Source organism: Vombatus ursinus, unplaced genomic scaffold, assembly GCF_900497805.2.
Source record: "Vombatus ursinus unplaced genomic scaffold, bare-nosed wombat genome assembly UNPS02015406.1, whole genome shotgun sequence".
Classification (NCBI taxonomy): Eukaryota; Metazoa; Chordata; class Mammalia; order Diprotodontia; family Vombatidae; genus Vombatus; species Vombatus ursinus.
The window spans coordinates 1,907,777-1,922,632 of record NW_020955184.1 but is presented as its reverse complement, the minus strand read 5'-3'; the positions used below and the strand labels follow the sequence as shown (position 1 = coordinate 1,922,632).

Below are 14,856 nucleotides of genomic sequence, written 5' to 3'. Positions count from 1 at the left end.
GATAGATAGATAGATAGATAGATAGATAGATAGATAGATAGATAGATGGCACAGGGTGAGTTGAAGATGAAAGGGTGATATCTGGAGAATAAAATTAAGGGGTGAGAGACTATTACACTGGGAGAAGGAGAAAGGGAGAGGTAGAATGAGGTAAATTATCTCACATAAAACAGACAAGAAAAGACTTTCACAGTGGAGGGGAAGCGGGGGAAGGTGAGAGGGAATGAGTGAATCTTATTCTCATTCAATTTGGCTTAAGGAAGGAATACCATATACATTCAATTGGTTATGGAAATCTATCTTACCCTAAAGGAAAATAAGGGAAAAGGGGATAAAAGAGGTGAGGATGATAGAGGGGAAGGCAGATTGGGGGAGGGGGTAATCAGAAGCAAACACTTCTGAGGAAGGACAGGGTCAAAAGAGAGAATAGAATAAATGGGGGGCAGGATAGGATGAAGGGAAATATAGTTAGTTTTCCACAACATGACTACTATGGAAGTATTTTGCATGACTCCACATGTATAATCTGTATCGAGTTGCTTACCTTTTCAATGAGGGTGGGTGGGGAGGGAGGAAGGGAGAAAATTTGGAACCCAAAGTTTTAAAAACAAATGTTAAAAATTGTTTTTACATGCAACTGACAAATAAGATATACAGGCAATGGGGTATAGAAATCTAAGCTGCCCTACAGGAAAATAGAAGGGGAAGGGGATAAGAGAAGGGGGAGGAATAGAAGGGAAGGCAGATTAGGGGAAGGAGTATTCAGAATACATTCTGTCTTGGGATGGGGAAGGGATGAGATAGGGAGAAAATTTGGAACTCAAAATCTTGTGGAAGTGAATGTTGAAAACTAAAAATAAATAAGTTAATAAACAAAAAAAATAATAAAAAGTTAAAAAAAGACAACAAATGAGCTAAGAATTCAACCCAAGCTTTCTTTCAGCCAAAGACAAGTTTTATTAGAACATACGTCATATTGGGCAGACTCTTAAGGAATCTAAGCATTTGTATTGCTAATGCAAGTGGACCAGATAGTAGGAAACTGAGCAGTGGATAGATTTTAATAATCTGAGCCTTCTTTTGCTTTTTTGAAGTGGTGACTTTATTGTGACACAGTCATTTATTTATCCCTTGGACTGCCAGCAAGGGGTAGAGGAAGACAATTTCTTCCCCAATAGTTATGTCAGATATATGCACATGGCAGGAAACAGATGCTTGTCTAGGTGAGCTTAAGAATAGTGAAGCATGGTGGTTGGCGCTTTCTTGAAGTAGTGATGTCAAAGAGTCAGTCATTAAATCAGGATAATAAACAAGCAGGGTAGAAGATTTTGATAACTTCTTAATGTGATTTTTGATAACTTGTATTTCTTTAACCTCTTTTGGCTTTAGTTTCATCATTTATAAAATGAGGGATGATGACCTCTGAGGTCCCTTTCATCTCTAGATGTCCTCTGCCTGAAAACATCTGGTGTACTGTGTTTAGTTTTGGGTGTCACATTTAGAAGGTGGCAGCTATGGTGGTAAAGAGCCTTAGGCTCATGATGTATGAGAAGCATTAAAAGAAAATTGGATATTTAGCTTTTAAATGAGAGAACTGAGTAGGGGAGGGAGGTGAAGCTACCATCTTTTAATATTTGAAGGACTGTGATATGGAAGATCCAATAGACTTCTTCTGTTTAATATTAGAGGACAGAACTAGTAAAAGTGGGTAGAAAATGTTAAGAGGGAAATTTAAGCTTAATAGAAATTTTAAAAAAACTTTCTAACAATTGTTGTTCAGTCATTCAATCATGTCTGACTCTTTGTGACCACATGGACCATAGTATGCCAAGCCCTTCTGTCCTCCTACTATCTCCACCATCTGTCCAAGCCAATACAATCCATGGGGTTTTCTTAGTAAAGATGCTGGAGTGGTTTGACATTTCTTTCTCCAATGGGTTACAATTTGTCAAAACTGTCTACTATGACCTGTCCATCTTGGGTAACCTTGCTCATAGTTTCACTGAGTTATACAAGTCCCCCTTCTATGACAAGGAAGTGATCCAGGGTGATCCAGCGACTCTAACAATTAGGGTAATCCAGAAGTAGGATGGACTGTTTCTCAAAGATAACAATTTATCAAGCTTGTCACAGATGAGATGTTTGTCTAGGTATAGATTTGACTAGATGGCTTCTGAGATCCTTCTAATTCTGTGATTCTCTAAATGGAAGAATGGCTCATACATTCTCCTTAGAGAAGCTAACAAAGGCATTAGTGGGTTTGGTTTAATGTTGTGCCAAAAGGCAACAAGAAACAATATTTCCTTGGTCATTACATATTGCAGTGTTCATGATAAGCATAAGCAAGAAGAGTATAATGTAGGTAATTGCAACTTGTGCTCCAGCAACTATAGCAACAAAGTTATTCTACAAAGAAGTTGATGATATTTTCCAAAGTAAGTCATCACATACTTTGATACTCAGTGAGTTAGATAAGAAGGTAGAAACAAAGAGATATTATGAAAAAAAAGTTGGAAAATATGACTCAGATTTGGAAAAGAAAAAAAAACAAGAGTACAACTACTTGCATATTACTCAAAAGTCTCACAGCTCTATTTCATCAATATCCTTTTTCCTGATGAAAATCAGAAGGCACTGGATATGTTAAGCAATGAATAACATAGCACAAAAATTTAAATTGACTAGATCTTATCACATGGGAAACAACTTGTTATTAATGTAAGAGTCTTATCAACATCACTTATATATGTAAAGCTAGACTACTTTGAACAGGGGTCAAAATCAATATTAAACTAGAAGAAAGGCTAAAGGTAAGAAAAAATTGCAAAGAATTGTAATGGTTTCAATTTGACTTATTCAAATCAATTAGTCAATAAACAAATATTTATGAGCTAGGCAGTGTGCTAGTATTGGAGATACAAAAGCAAAAGTGAATGAGTTCCTGGCCTCCAGGATCTTACAGTCCAGTCAGGAGAGCCAACGTGTGTGTGTTTGAGTGCATATGTATATATCTATTTTTCATGTGTCTGTATGTCTATATATTCCCTGTTTTTCAAGTGTGGCTATGGGTAAGAGATATTCAGGTAAGTACCATCTACCAGTTTGTGATATGTTTGCAACTTAGATTTCTGTTCTTGAGTTTTGAAGGATTTTGAGTCAAGCCAGAAGAGAAGAGTTTAATCTCCATATTGGAGCCAAGCAGGCAGGCAGGCAGGTAGTCTCAGGGTGCCTGCTTACCTGCTCTTTCTCTCTGAGATTTTCATGGGCTGCTATTGCTTCTGGGTGGACTATATGGACTAAAAAGGTAACAAAGAGACTGTAGAGTAAAGCTTTGTGTCCATCTCTTCCCCTGTCTCCTTTCTGCTGGGGAAAGGAGGGGAGCAATTCCTATGAACTGTCTACAGCCTTCTAGTTTTTGTCTCTCGTTACTTCTTATAAGAGGAAGAAGGAAAGGGGAGAGGGTGATTCACTTTTGCAGATGCAGCCATGAGTGCTGCTTTCTTCCTATCTAAATGAATTTTTGCCTCATTGCTCAACATCCTTTCATTCCTGTAGTTTAACTGACCCTTTATATAAAAGAAAATCTGATGGCCAATAGTGTTTGTGTGAATAATGCTGGCAAGGGTAGAAATTTGAGGAAAGGTTTGGATTTTTGTAAAAGATGGCTGTAGTGAAGTTAAGGTGTGGGGAAGGAGGAGGAACAGACAATGATTTGATTAGGAAGTGACAAACATAGTAGAGGCACAATGAAATCCTATCCCTAAGTAAGCACAAGCTTCCATAAACAGGAAAGCCTATAAGTAGAGAGAGATTAATAACATAGATGTAAATATACCCTTAGACCTAGTAGAGATAAGATCATGAGGCAAAAGCTAACCAAGCTGGGGAAGGCGGGTGGGGGAGTAGGGGGAGAGGAATCTGTCTTACCAGTGGAGACAGGCATAAATTCCTTGTGTTACTGGTGGGACATCCCACTAAGTGCTCCATGAGGGAAACAACCTACCTCTGTATTCCCAATAAATGATAATCTTCATCTCTCCTTTTCAAAGATTACATGTCTTGGCCTGATATAAATGTTAAATGTAGACCCCCTTTCTTTTCCTTTCCCATTAAAATTATATTTGTCATAAAATGCTGCATGCAAAATAAATATAAGATAATTTGCATAGGAGGACATTAGCAGCTGGGGCAATCAGAAAAGGTCTGTGAAAGGTGGTTTTCAAGTTAAGCCTTGAAGTAGACTGGAGATTCTAAGTTATAGAGATGAATAGGGAGTGAACTTCAAGCATGAGAGATAGCCAGTGAAAAGGTGTGCAGTTTGGAGGTAGAGTGTTGAGTATGAGAAGCAGTAAGGCCAATTTTGCTAGACTGTAATGTACTTGAAGGTGAAAAATGTGTAAGGTTGGAAAGATGTGGCCAGGCTTTAAATGCCAAAACATAGTTCTTTATATTTGATCCTGGAGGTAACAGGGAACCACTGAAGTTTACTGAGTAGGGAATGCCATATTTGTGCTTTAAGAAACTCACTTTGGCAGTTATGTGGAGGATGTATTGAAGATGCAAAGATGAGGCAGGGAGACCAATTAGCAGGCTATTGCTAGATGAGAGGTAATGAGAGCTGAACTAGGGGTGTGTCTGTGTGAGTTGTTCAAATGAACTTCTGATTATGAGAAATTACTATAACCATATACTGTAAAAGTTTAGCTGATATAAAAGCAACCTCCATGAGTAACCAAGAGAGACCTGAAAACATCTTAGCTAGCAAACATTTTTTCTCTTCCCAAACAGATAGAGATGGCAGCCAAGGTTAACAATGGTTTAGAATACAAACTAATCTCTAAGTACAGTGGAGGGAGATGATGGAAAATTAGAAGGAAAATTGCCTCATAAAACACTGAAAAGCAGTGGAATCAAAAGGAAACATAAAGCTTAGTATGAGAAACACCTGAGTCATATCATCCCTAGAGCATTCATATATTAAATTTGGAGGGGACAACAAACATATAAAATGGAATATATCTGTGATATTTCTATGATAACCTATTTTCATCATCAGTAAAGGAGAAACAACCAAATGGACCTTAACAATTCAGTTCCCAAGATGGTATATAAAGAAATATAACTAACATCTAAAAATATTAAATGAGGAAGAGTGGCTGGTCCAAAATATATTGAGGAAATCCAGCCTGAAAGTGACATAATCTTGAAAAAATGGTATGATTACAAGATATCTCCATGAAAGGAAGGTGCCAAAAGAATGGAAACAAAATCACAGATGACATAAATGTAGTGTTGCACAGTGTATAGCATCCTGGTCATGGAGTCTGAGAAACCAGAGTTCAAATCCTTCCCCTGACAATTGTTCTATGTCCTTGGCAAGTGACTTAGTCTTTATTTAACTTTGGCAACTCTTTAAGAATTACCTTATAAATCATAGATGGATTATAATATGCTGCTTTGTATTGGTGGTGGGATGAGTTACTCAAGCCAATGAAATGATAGATTCTTTGCATATTAGAGATATTTTAATATTCCAAAAATTGGCTGAGAGAGCAACAGAACTATAGATCCACATAACTACTTCTCATTGTTAATAAAATCTTTATAAGAATGATAAACTGTTTATATATAGAAAGTATCTTTAGTAAAGCTATAAGAAGATAACATGTGGTCTTTTGTGAACTCTCTAGCAGACTACATTTTTACAGTTTAGTCCCCATTTAATTGATCCTTTTTCCCCTGGGATAGAAAGCATTTAGCCTAGAAAGGGCTTCAGGGATTCAGAGGGGAATTGTTGGGTGTAGATATACTTTGCTCTAATGACATGGGCAGAAGGGAAGTGAAAATGTTTTTACATAATTACAAGGAATGTAAATTCACCTGGAAGAAAGGAAATTGCTTAGCATATTTGATGGAAACCCTGAGATCCTGAATAATAGTGAGGGAGCTTAAGCCTCCACAGAAGAAGGCCATCAGCAGATACCTCTAAATGGTGTAAACATTTGGTATAATTAGCTCGATGAGGATGAATTTAATTATATAATAAATCACATTTGGCTTCAATTACTATTTGATCTAAGCCTGCTAGTATTATGCCTAGTATCAGTAAGTCAATCAAGGAAGAAGCAATTATTAAATACCAACAACCAATTAATTATTAAGTACCTAACAACTACATTAGATGCTGAGGATATAAAGACAAAAGTAAACAGTCCTTGCCCTTTAGGAACTTACTATCTAGTCAAGAAAGACAAGATGGACATACATACATAATTTTGTGGGGAAGGAATTAGCATCTGTGTATGGGGTTAGGAAAGAGTTCATGTTGGAGGTAGCACTTTAGCTAAGCCTCAAAGGAATATAGGGATTCTAAGAGGTGGAGGTGAGCAGAAAGTGCATTCCTCCTATGGGGCACAGCCAATGAGAAGGGATCAAGAGCCATTTGACCTGTTTGGCCAGAATGCAGGATAAATGAATAATGACAACAATCTGGAGATGCTGAGTGAAGTGACTTGTCTAGCACCACACAACTTGTATTGTATACAGGCAGCATTTGAATTCAAGACTTCTCGACTGCAAGTCCAACACAATCTATTGTGCTACCTAGCTGCCTAAAAGGATAATGTATAATAAGGCTGGAAAGGTAGGTTGAGGACAAATTGTGAAGGTTTTTAAATGCTAAATGCATAGTGGCACAGTGGCAAGGTCACTGTACTTGGAGTCAAGAAGACCTGAGGTCAAATCTTACCATACACACTTACTAGCCATTTGACCAAGGTCTGACCATCAGACCAAGCTCTCTGTACTTTAATTACTCCATCTGTAAAATGATTCAGTAGCCTCTAAAGTGCCTTCTAGCACTCAATCTATTATCCTGTAATCCTGTAATTGGGAATTGCTGAAGTTTATTGAGTAGAGGAGTGATATGGTTAGATCTGTGCTTTAGGAAAATTACTTTGGGAGCCAGGTGGAGGATAGACTAAGGTGGGGAGAGATTTGATGAAAGGAGACAAATTAAGTTGCTATTGGCAATAGTCCAAGAAAAAGTTAATGAGGGTCTGAACTAAGGTAGTGGCTGTTTGAGGGAAGAGAAATGAAGAGATGAGATGTATTGGAAACTGGCTGGACACGTGGGATGAGTGATATTGAGGAGTCGAGAATAATACAAAATTTGTGAATCTGGGCTACTAGAAGGATTCTGGCCTCAAAAGAAATAGGGAATTTTGGAAGAGGTTTGTGGGGAAAAATAATTAGATTTGTTTTGAACATGTTGATTTTGAGATGCCTATAGAACAGCTGTTGATATAGAACTGGAGGTGTAGATAGAACTAGAGATAAAGAGCTGGAGAGAAACTAAGGCTGGATATATAGATCTGGGAGTCACCATCCTGATGATGACAATTAAATCCATGGGAACTCATAAGGTTACTGAGGTGTAGGATATGTATTGACCACACAGGAAAAGACATATTTGTATAGATTATCAAACTTTACTGGGGGAAATTTGGCCAACCCTTCTCCAAGGGAGACATATATATATATATATATACACACACACACACACATATATATATATATACACACCTATCTATACATATAGTATATATGTATATACATGTGTACATGAATACCCTCTAAATATTGCTGGTTGATGGGTACAATAGGATCAGAACAAAAGGCACTTCCCTGGTTGCTCTTAAAGGGCAGGGTAATTCCAACCTCACACCTGTTAGCATGGCTCCTTCTCATCAAATGCTAGTTATACAAAAGCCCATCACAAATAGCAGAGAGAAAACTCATTTATTCAAGTAAAGAGCCAACAGAAAGAGAAGTGTTCTATATGTGTGTGTGTGTGTGTATACACACACATATGTATATATACACACATATATACACATGCATGTATGTATGCACACATACATATATATATGTAAATATATAGTATATTTTATATATTAGGATATACTAAAAATAAACAAGAATGAATGTGGTTTTTAGGTGGAAGCAAGATGAGATTTTTGTTTGAATCAAGAGAGAGGTTCTGATATCACCTAAGGGAAAGGTCCCCAAAGTCCTCTAGAGAGGCAAACTGAAAACCAAGGACAAGTTGGAGAGCTAACTTTCTTTACATGTCTTCAACTTCCATAGTCTTTCTTTCTCTCCACATCTCTCCCAAAGAGTTGCTAGAACTACTGTGTCCTCATATGGGTATACAACATCTGGTTGTCTTTTTTCCACCAATTTGGAATTACCTCTCTTTCCACATATTTAGTCAAATCCAAAGCTCCCTAGATTTACTTGGAAATCCAGTTAACAGAAAGAAGTGTGTACACAGTGATAGGAGTGGTGGGTACAGGGTTAGGCCATGCTGACTGACTAGTTCTTATCTCCTAAGTAACTTGATTTTTTTAAAACTAAAGACATCATACTCCAGAGTCAGGCAGAGCTCTGTGTTGATGTCCTATACTACCACATGTACGACAAAGTGGAAAGACTACTGAATCTGGAATCAGATCTGGGTTTAAATTGTGGTTCTGTGACCTGTGGTACTTTGGGAAGCTCATTTCACCACTCTGTGCCTCAGTTTCCTCATCTGTTAAATGAGGGACTTGGACTATGTCAAGTCTAATTCAGGCCTCTTCCAATTCTAAATCCTATGAACCTTAATTTTAAAGAGCTAGGAATACAAATCAAACAAGCCAATTTCAAATATTGACGATGGGAAGCTAGCCAGTACCTGCAAATAGTACTCTTTCCAAGCTGCTATGCCCCAGTACCCCTCAGATTTATGGAGTTCACTTTGGTGCTCTAGCTTCTCTGTTTGGCTACAAGAAGGAGAGGGGTTTTGTTGGCAGAGGAAGGGGTTGTGTGGTGATAATGATGCAAAACTAATTATAGACATTTAGCTGTATTGTGTGCTATATGCAATTCTTTTTATAGAAGAAACTAAAGGTACTTAGAAGTAATCTCTCGCCCCCAAATTCTGTGATTAGAGCAGTTGATTTAATATATTTATTAACATAATTTTTATACATAATTATGACACATTTATATAGTACTTTGAGGTATATAAAGTTCCTTCTACATAATAAACCCATAAAATAGAGAAAGAATTATTGTCCCCCATTTTACTGATGAGGAGAGGTTCAGAGAATTGAAATGACTTTCCCCAAAGTTACATATCTCGTAAGTGTTACAGTTAGTGTTGTGAAGGTTAAAATCTCAAGATGAGAATTTTCCTTCACAATCTCAAGTTTTATTTAAAATATGAAATTCATGATTTGCATGCAGATAGCAACAGCTGTGAGGTAGAAAAATTTTGCAGATTTTTATATGTATTTATGAAGTACCAACAGAAGATGTATGAGGGGAAAAGGAAACCATGTACATAGAATAACCATGACACTTATATAAGACAAGAAGTAATTTAGTGTCACTTTTTACCAAAAAGAAATACTCCTCTGAATTGAAATAGGTGAAAAGAGAGCCCATATCAAATATATTAGGACATTGTGTTTTGTTTTGTTTTGTTTTGTTTTTTTACATTGCGTTCATTAGTTACCTTATTGACAGGAATTATGTTCTTAACATTGAAGTAGAATCCGAAATAAACCATGTTGAAAATGCCGTGTCGTCCTAAAGTTGCTGTGAGTCCTTTGTTGAGCCCCTGGAGCCCCAGACCTTTTGTTTTAATGATGTCTCTTGCATAACTCAGAGTGGATGGTTGCTGCAGCAAGGAAACAAAACAAAAAGAGTCACCTTTGAAGTTATGAAGAGAAAAGTTACCTCCTTAGCTTCTATTTAAGTCAGAGGCATTAGAGATTTTTCAACCATGCATCAGTATTGTTAATAACTGAGTTAAAAAAATGGAAAGTCCAATTAAATCGACAAGGATAGATTTTGTAATAAAAGAAGGGTAAGCCATCCTCTAAAGAACTAAAGAACCTAACAGCATCTACTACTTACTACCACCTTTAACAGGTAAACAAATAGAATCAACTCCAGTTTATCCTCAGTAATAGAGGGGAGTGGCAAGATGGATAATCCAAAGCAGTGGATAACACTTGGGGCATTTATATTTGATTACTGAGTGCATTATGTGACTTTTCTTGAAGCAGATTTACATTTCTAATTGTATAATACCCAAAGGCTAACACTAAATTTACTAAGGCTAATACTAAATTTACTTCATACTCTCTAATAGAAGAGGGGAAGTGAGTCCTAGACTAAAAATTAGCCATGTATGTGTGTGTGTGTGTATGTGTGTAGATATATATATATATTCATGCTGCAGGAGTTAGCTGTAATTTGCTGTGCCCACCTCACTAGCCACAGATTATTCTCTGTGGTTCAATAGCTTTGGGCTACTAAAATCTTCTCTGTGGGGCTTGGATTTTAGCTACTTCTAACATTCGCCTATGAGCTCCCCTTCATGAACCTGGTGTTCATTTGACTGTTTTTAAATGATGGGCAGGAGAAGGAACTCCTACATATTTTTCCATAGTAATAAACATGTATGAAAAGGGTCCAAAATTTGAATTTTTGTGAACTGACTGGAAGCATGAAAAGCAGGGCCCCATGATGCAAACAATGGCATCTGCTTGAACCCTTCATCTGGAGCAGTGCTCATTAGAGAAAGTCATGGAAATATTATGAGTTTTTCTAATTAAAGATGTTTTCTTAAATGTGCAAATAAAGCCAAATCACCAGAATAAACAGAGCAAGTATTATATAGTCCCTTTAAACATCTTACATTCACAGTCATCTAATTAACATGATGCACAGGAATTAATCTGTACAGTAAATTCCTACAGTTCCTGCTAATACATGGTTTAATAAATTCATAAATCAGCTGAAATTCTCTAGTATCACTCATCTATTCATTTAGATGGATTAGCTAGATTAACCAGGACAAATAGTATTAAATTCAAGGAAATCTTTTCTCCCTTATAAATCATTAAAAACTACATGTGATAATGTATTAAACCAATAAATGATACTCCAAATGATAATTTGGAGAGTAAAAAAAAAATAACACCAAACAAGTATTCTGAGGTTTAATTTTTAGCTCCACAAATGGGACTTTTTTTGGTGTGTACATTCCAGTAATTGAATAATAATATCAATTACTTGTTTTTATTTTTAAAATAGTTCCATAACAAACTAACTAGAGGTTAATCCCTTCAGGGAAGATCCTAGCCCACTGCTGATTCCTCAGATCAAGAATGATCAAAGGGGAAAAGTGAGAAGAGTGCAGCTGTCCTATAGAAGTGGTACAAAATAGAAATAAAGTAAGTCATAGAGTCCCCTCTTTCTAATATAAACATTTTCACAAATCCCCCTTATGTTGCCATCAGCAGGATGCAAGGTGTACAAAAAAGCTTAGAACTCAACTGAGTGACATTAAGAAGACTTTTGCCCCTGGTGGGACTGAAGACTCTCTTGGGTCAGAGTGTTCATGGCTCTGTCATTAAACAAATATTCGAGAAGTATTAATCAAACACTTACCATGAGCTATCCCTATATTGCATTTTGCAATGAATTCAAAGAAGTATATAGCGTGTAGTTCCTACAATGAAGAGGTTGATAATAGTTATACTAAAAAGAAGCATCAATGCTTCTATACTCTCTTCTATCCAACAGAAGGCATTTACCCAATGACAACCAAAAGTTGGAAGAGATTTGTGTGAGAGGAAGAGAAGCACATAGTAGGCACTTAGTAAATGCTTGTTGAATGAATAAATTAGAAAATGAATGAGTGGTCTTTATTTTTTTTTTTAATCCTGCTCCACTGAGGTATCCTTTCCATTTCCCATGAGGTATTCTTTCCTTTTCCCTTTGTCCCTGGACACTTGCAACTAATCAAAATCTTCCAGTTCTAAACTCCTTTGAGATTCAATCAAGTATATAACCCCTGTGATTGAAGATGATTTCTTCAGGCATAGGAACTTTTCAATAGATACCATCCTTTCTGTAGTTCTAGTGTGTATCTCTGAGTGTGGGAGCGTATCTAAGTAATTACTTTCCTTCTCTTCTCTCCCAAGTAACAGTTTTTATGGTCTGCCCTGCTTCACCAGTCTTTCAGCTATAAAATTATATATAATATATATTACATATGACCAGAACTTCATAATGAAAACACAGTTAGATTCAGGTCACTGAAGTGCCCAGGATCATAAGAAGTTAAATGATAGAACCAGGACATGTTGGAGGCAGGAATGGAACTTAGAACTTCCTGATTCTAAGGTTAGGTTACCATCCACAAGCTATTTTGTTTTTATATACAATACCCCCATAGCACAACTATATATTCAGTCTCTTAAGAGCTTTGGCAAATAAGACAATTCATAAGAATTCTTGTAAATTAAGTTAACTTACAGTGTGAAAATTTGTCTTTATTTGTTTTGTTCTTGGATACTGAATCATCTACACATAAGCAAATATTTAATTAGAAAGGCAAAATATGATTTTCAATGGGATGCTAAATAGGAAAATATAGACCCATTTTTACCAGTTCTCTGTCAACATGGGGAATTTTACTAAACTTATTTGATTACTGAGCTTCCATTTCAAAACAAAAGGCTGACTGATAAGCATCATAAGCCAAATGATTCCAATAATATCCAACTCAACAAGTCATTCCTGAGAAGACTGAACTCAGTTTCCTTCTAATATTTTAGTTTCGCTATAATTTTCATATTTATTTGCTAATCTTTGGTAAGGTTGCATTCTAACTCCCTCATGTGTACCTTAAAAGGAAATATGTGCATAAAAGTGAAAATAAATGAACTAGACCAGGCTAATGGTAGAGTAAAATCTTCAATACATTGAGACCTATGAAAATTATTAAAAATTTTAAAGGCTCTCAAAGCTCTGGCAACAATGATTTTAGTACTACTAATCACAATAATGCAATAGTGACCAGAACTCCTTGTGTTTAGAGTACCTAGCAGAGTACTCCTTAATTGTTCATAAGAGATATGACAGTTTTTAACCTGGAGGTTAATACACAATTAATTAAGGCAACAAGTTAAGATATATAATCTAATTATTGCCTGCCATTTGTACAGGAGCTCAAAGTTAAAAGTACCCAGTTTTGTTTTTTTTAAAGACTATAAGTGGTGTAATCTAATAGACAAGAACCTTTGGCTGAACAGTGCTCTCTGACACCACGCTGGGGCACTGATTCATTACAGACTGAGGCAACAGTCTTACCAATAAATCACTAAGACAATTTATGGCAACTTGCTGTATTTTTTCTGGACTCCCTCCACCCAAATGGTGACCACGTCTGGCTCAGCTTAACATGTGAGCTCACAGCAAGAGGTGTTAGGCTGCAGGCATTGTTCTTTAGGTAAATAAGCACCCAAGTGTGGCCAACAAGTAGAATCCTATATGATCTACCAGTTCTAAGACAGGATGTCAGTGGCTTTCCTCCTTTAAGAAGAACCCCTTGGCTGAAGTAACACCATGTCAAAAGATAGCATGGTTCATATATGTTCATGTCTTCACTTCCCAAAAGCAAGGTGAATTTTATAGCATTCCAAAGCCAATACATTGCATTAGATTTAATTGTGTGACCGAAAAGCAAACCAGATGAGACCTTTACACAACAGACTGAGCCTGGAGGCTTTTAAAAATGTTCTATTGTTTAAAAAAAGAAAGAAAAGAGAGAAAGGGCAGGAGAAGGGAGAAGAGAAGAGAGACAAGAAGAAAGGAAGAGAGGAGAAAAAGGGAAAGGAGAAGAGAGAGGAGGAAAGAGGAGAGAAGAGAGGATAAAAGGACATAATTGATTCTGGTAGGTCGGAAAATATTCTTTCTTTTCGGCAGAAATAAGGTCATTAGTGTTTTTCTTTAGTTAGGTGAAGCCTTAAAAATTTGAAAAAGTACAACAAATATTTCTTACTTCTTACTTTTGAAAGCAAAATGAAAGTGCAGGCATAAGAAACAAGAAAAAATAGTCTGCCTTTTTACATTTCCTTTAGCTTAGATTTTCATAATCTATCAGCTTCATTGTGTGAAATAATATTAAAAACAAAAAATGACATTATTAAAAGCAACTCTATTTGACAACAAATAAGAAGATTTTAAACTAATTCATTAGGTCCCATCCAAGCTTCTATTCTGTTGGCTGGGAGAACAGGTTTTCGTAAATAACAACTCCTAAACACAGGGACTTAATACTGTTTAAACACAGGACTGTTGCCTATGCAAACCTGACTGGCTAGCCACAAAGGACATGGGTCCAGCATGCAGGCTGGGTGTTTCCCCAAGTACATAGCTACTTTTTTTAAAACTACTTTTTTATTTATTTCATTAACTATTTCCAAATTACATGCAAAAAAATTAACAATAATTTTTTAAAATTCTGAGTTCCAAATTCTCTCCCTCCCTTCGACCTCAACCCCCCTCAAGAAGCCAAACAATTTGATATCCATCATAGATGTGAAGTCATGCAAAAAATACTTCCATGTTAGCCTTGTTTCAAAAGAAACCACAAACAAAATAAAACAAAAAATTTTTAAAGTTTTTAAAAGTATGCTTCAATCTGCTGTCAAAGTTCATTGGTTCTCTGTGTGGAGGTGGATAAACATTTTTCATCGTGGGTCCTTTGGGATTGTCTTAGATCATTGTCTTGATCAGAGTAACTGTCTCTCACATCAACCATACAATATTACTGTTACTGTGTACTGTTCTGGTTTTGCTTACTTCAATCTGCATGAGTTCATATAAGTCTTCCCAGGTTTTTCTGAAACCATCCTGTTTGTCATTTCTTATAACACAATTGAATTCCACAGCAATCATATACAACAACTTGTTCAGTCATTCTCCTATTGATGGATATCCTCTCAATTT

The 14,856-nt window shown here is 36.3% G+C and overlaps 1 protein-coding gene across 1 annotated transcript in view; it reads right to left on the bottom strand.

Annotated features, from left to right (window-relative positions):
• Positions 1-14,856, bottom strand: part of SLC25A21 (solute carrier family 25 member 21) — a 704,781-nt gene that overhangs the window by 38,956 nt on the left and 650,969 nt on the right. The window contains exon 7 of the mRNA XM_027847443.1: positions 9,563-9,727. Within this exon, the coding sequence (XP_027703244.1) occupies positions 9,563-9,727 (165 nt within the window). The remainder of the gene's footprint in view (positions 1-9,562; positions 9,728-14,856) is intronic.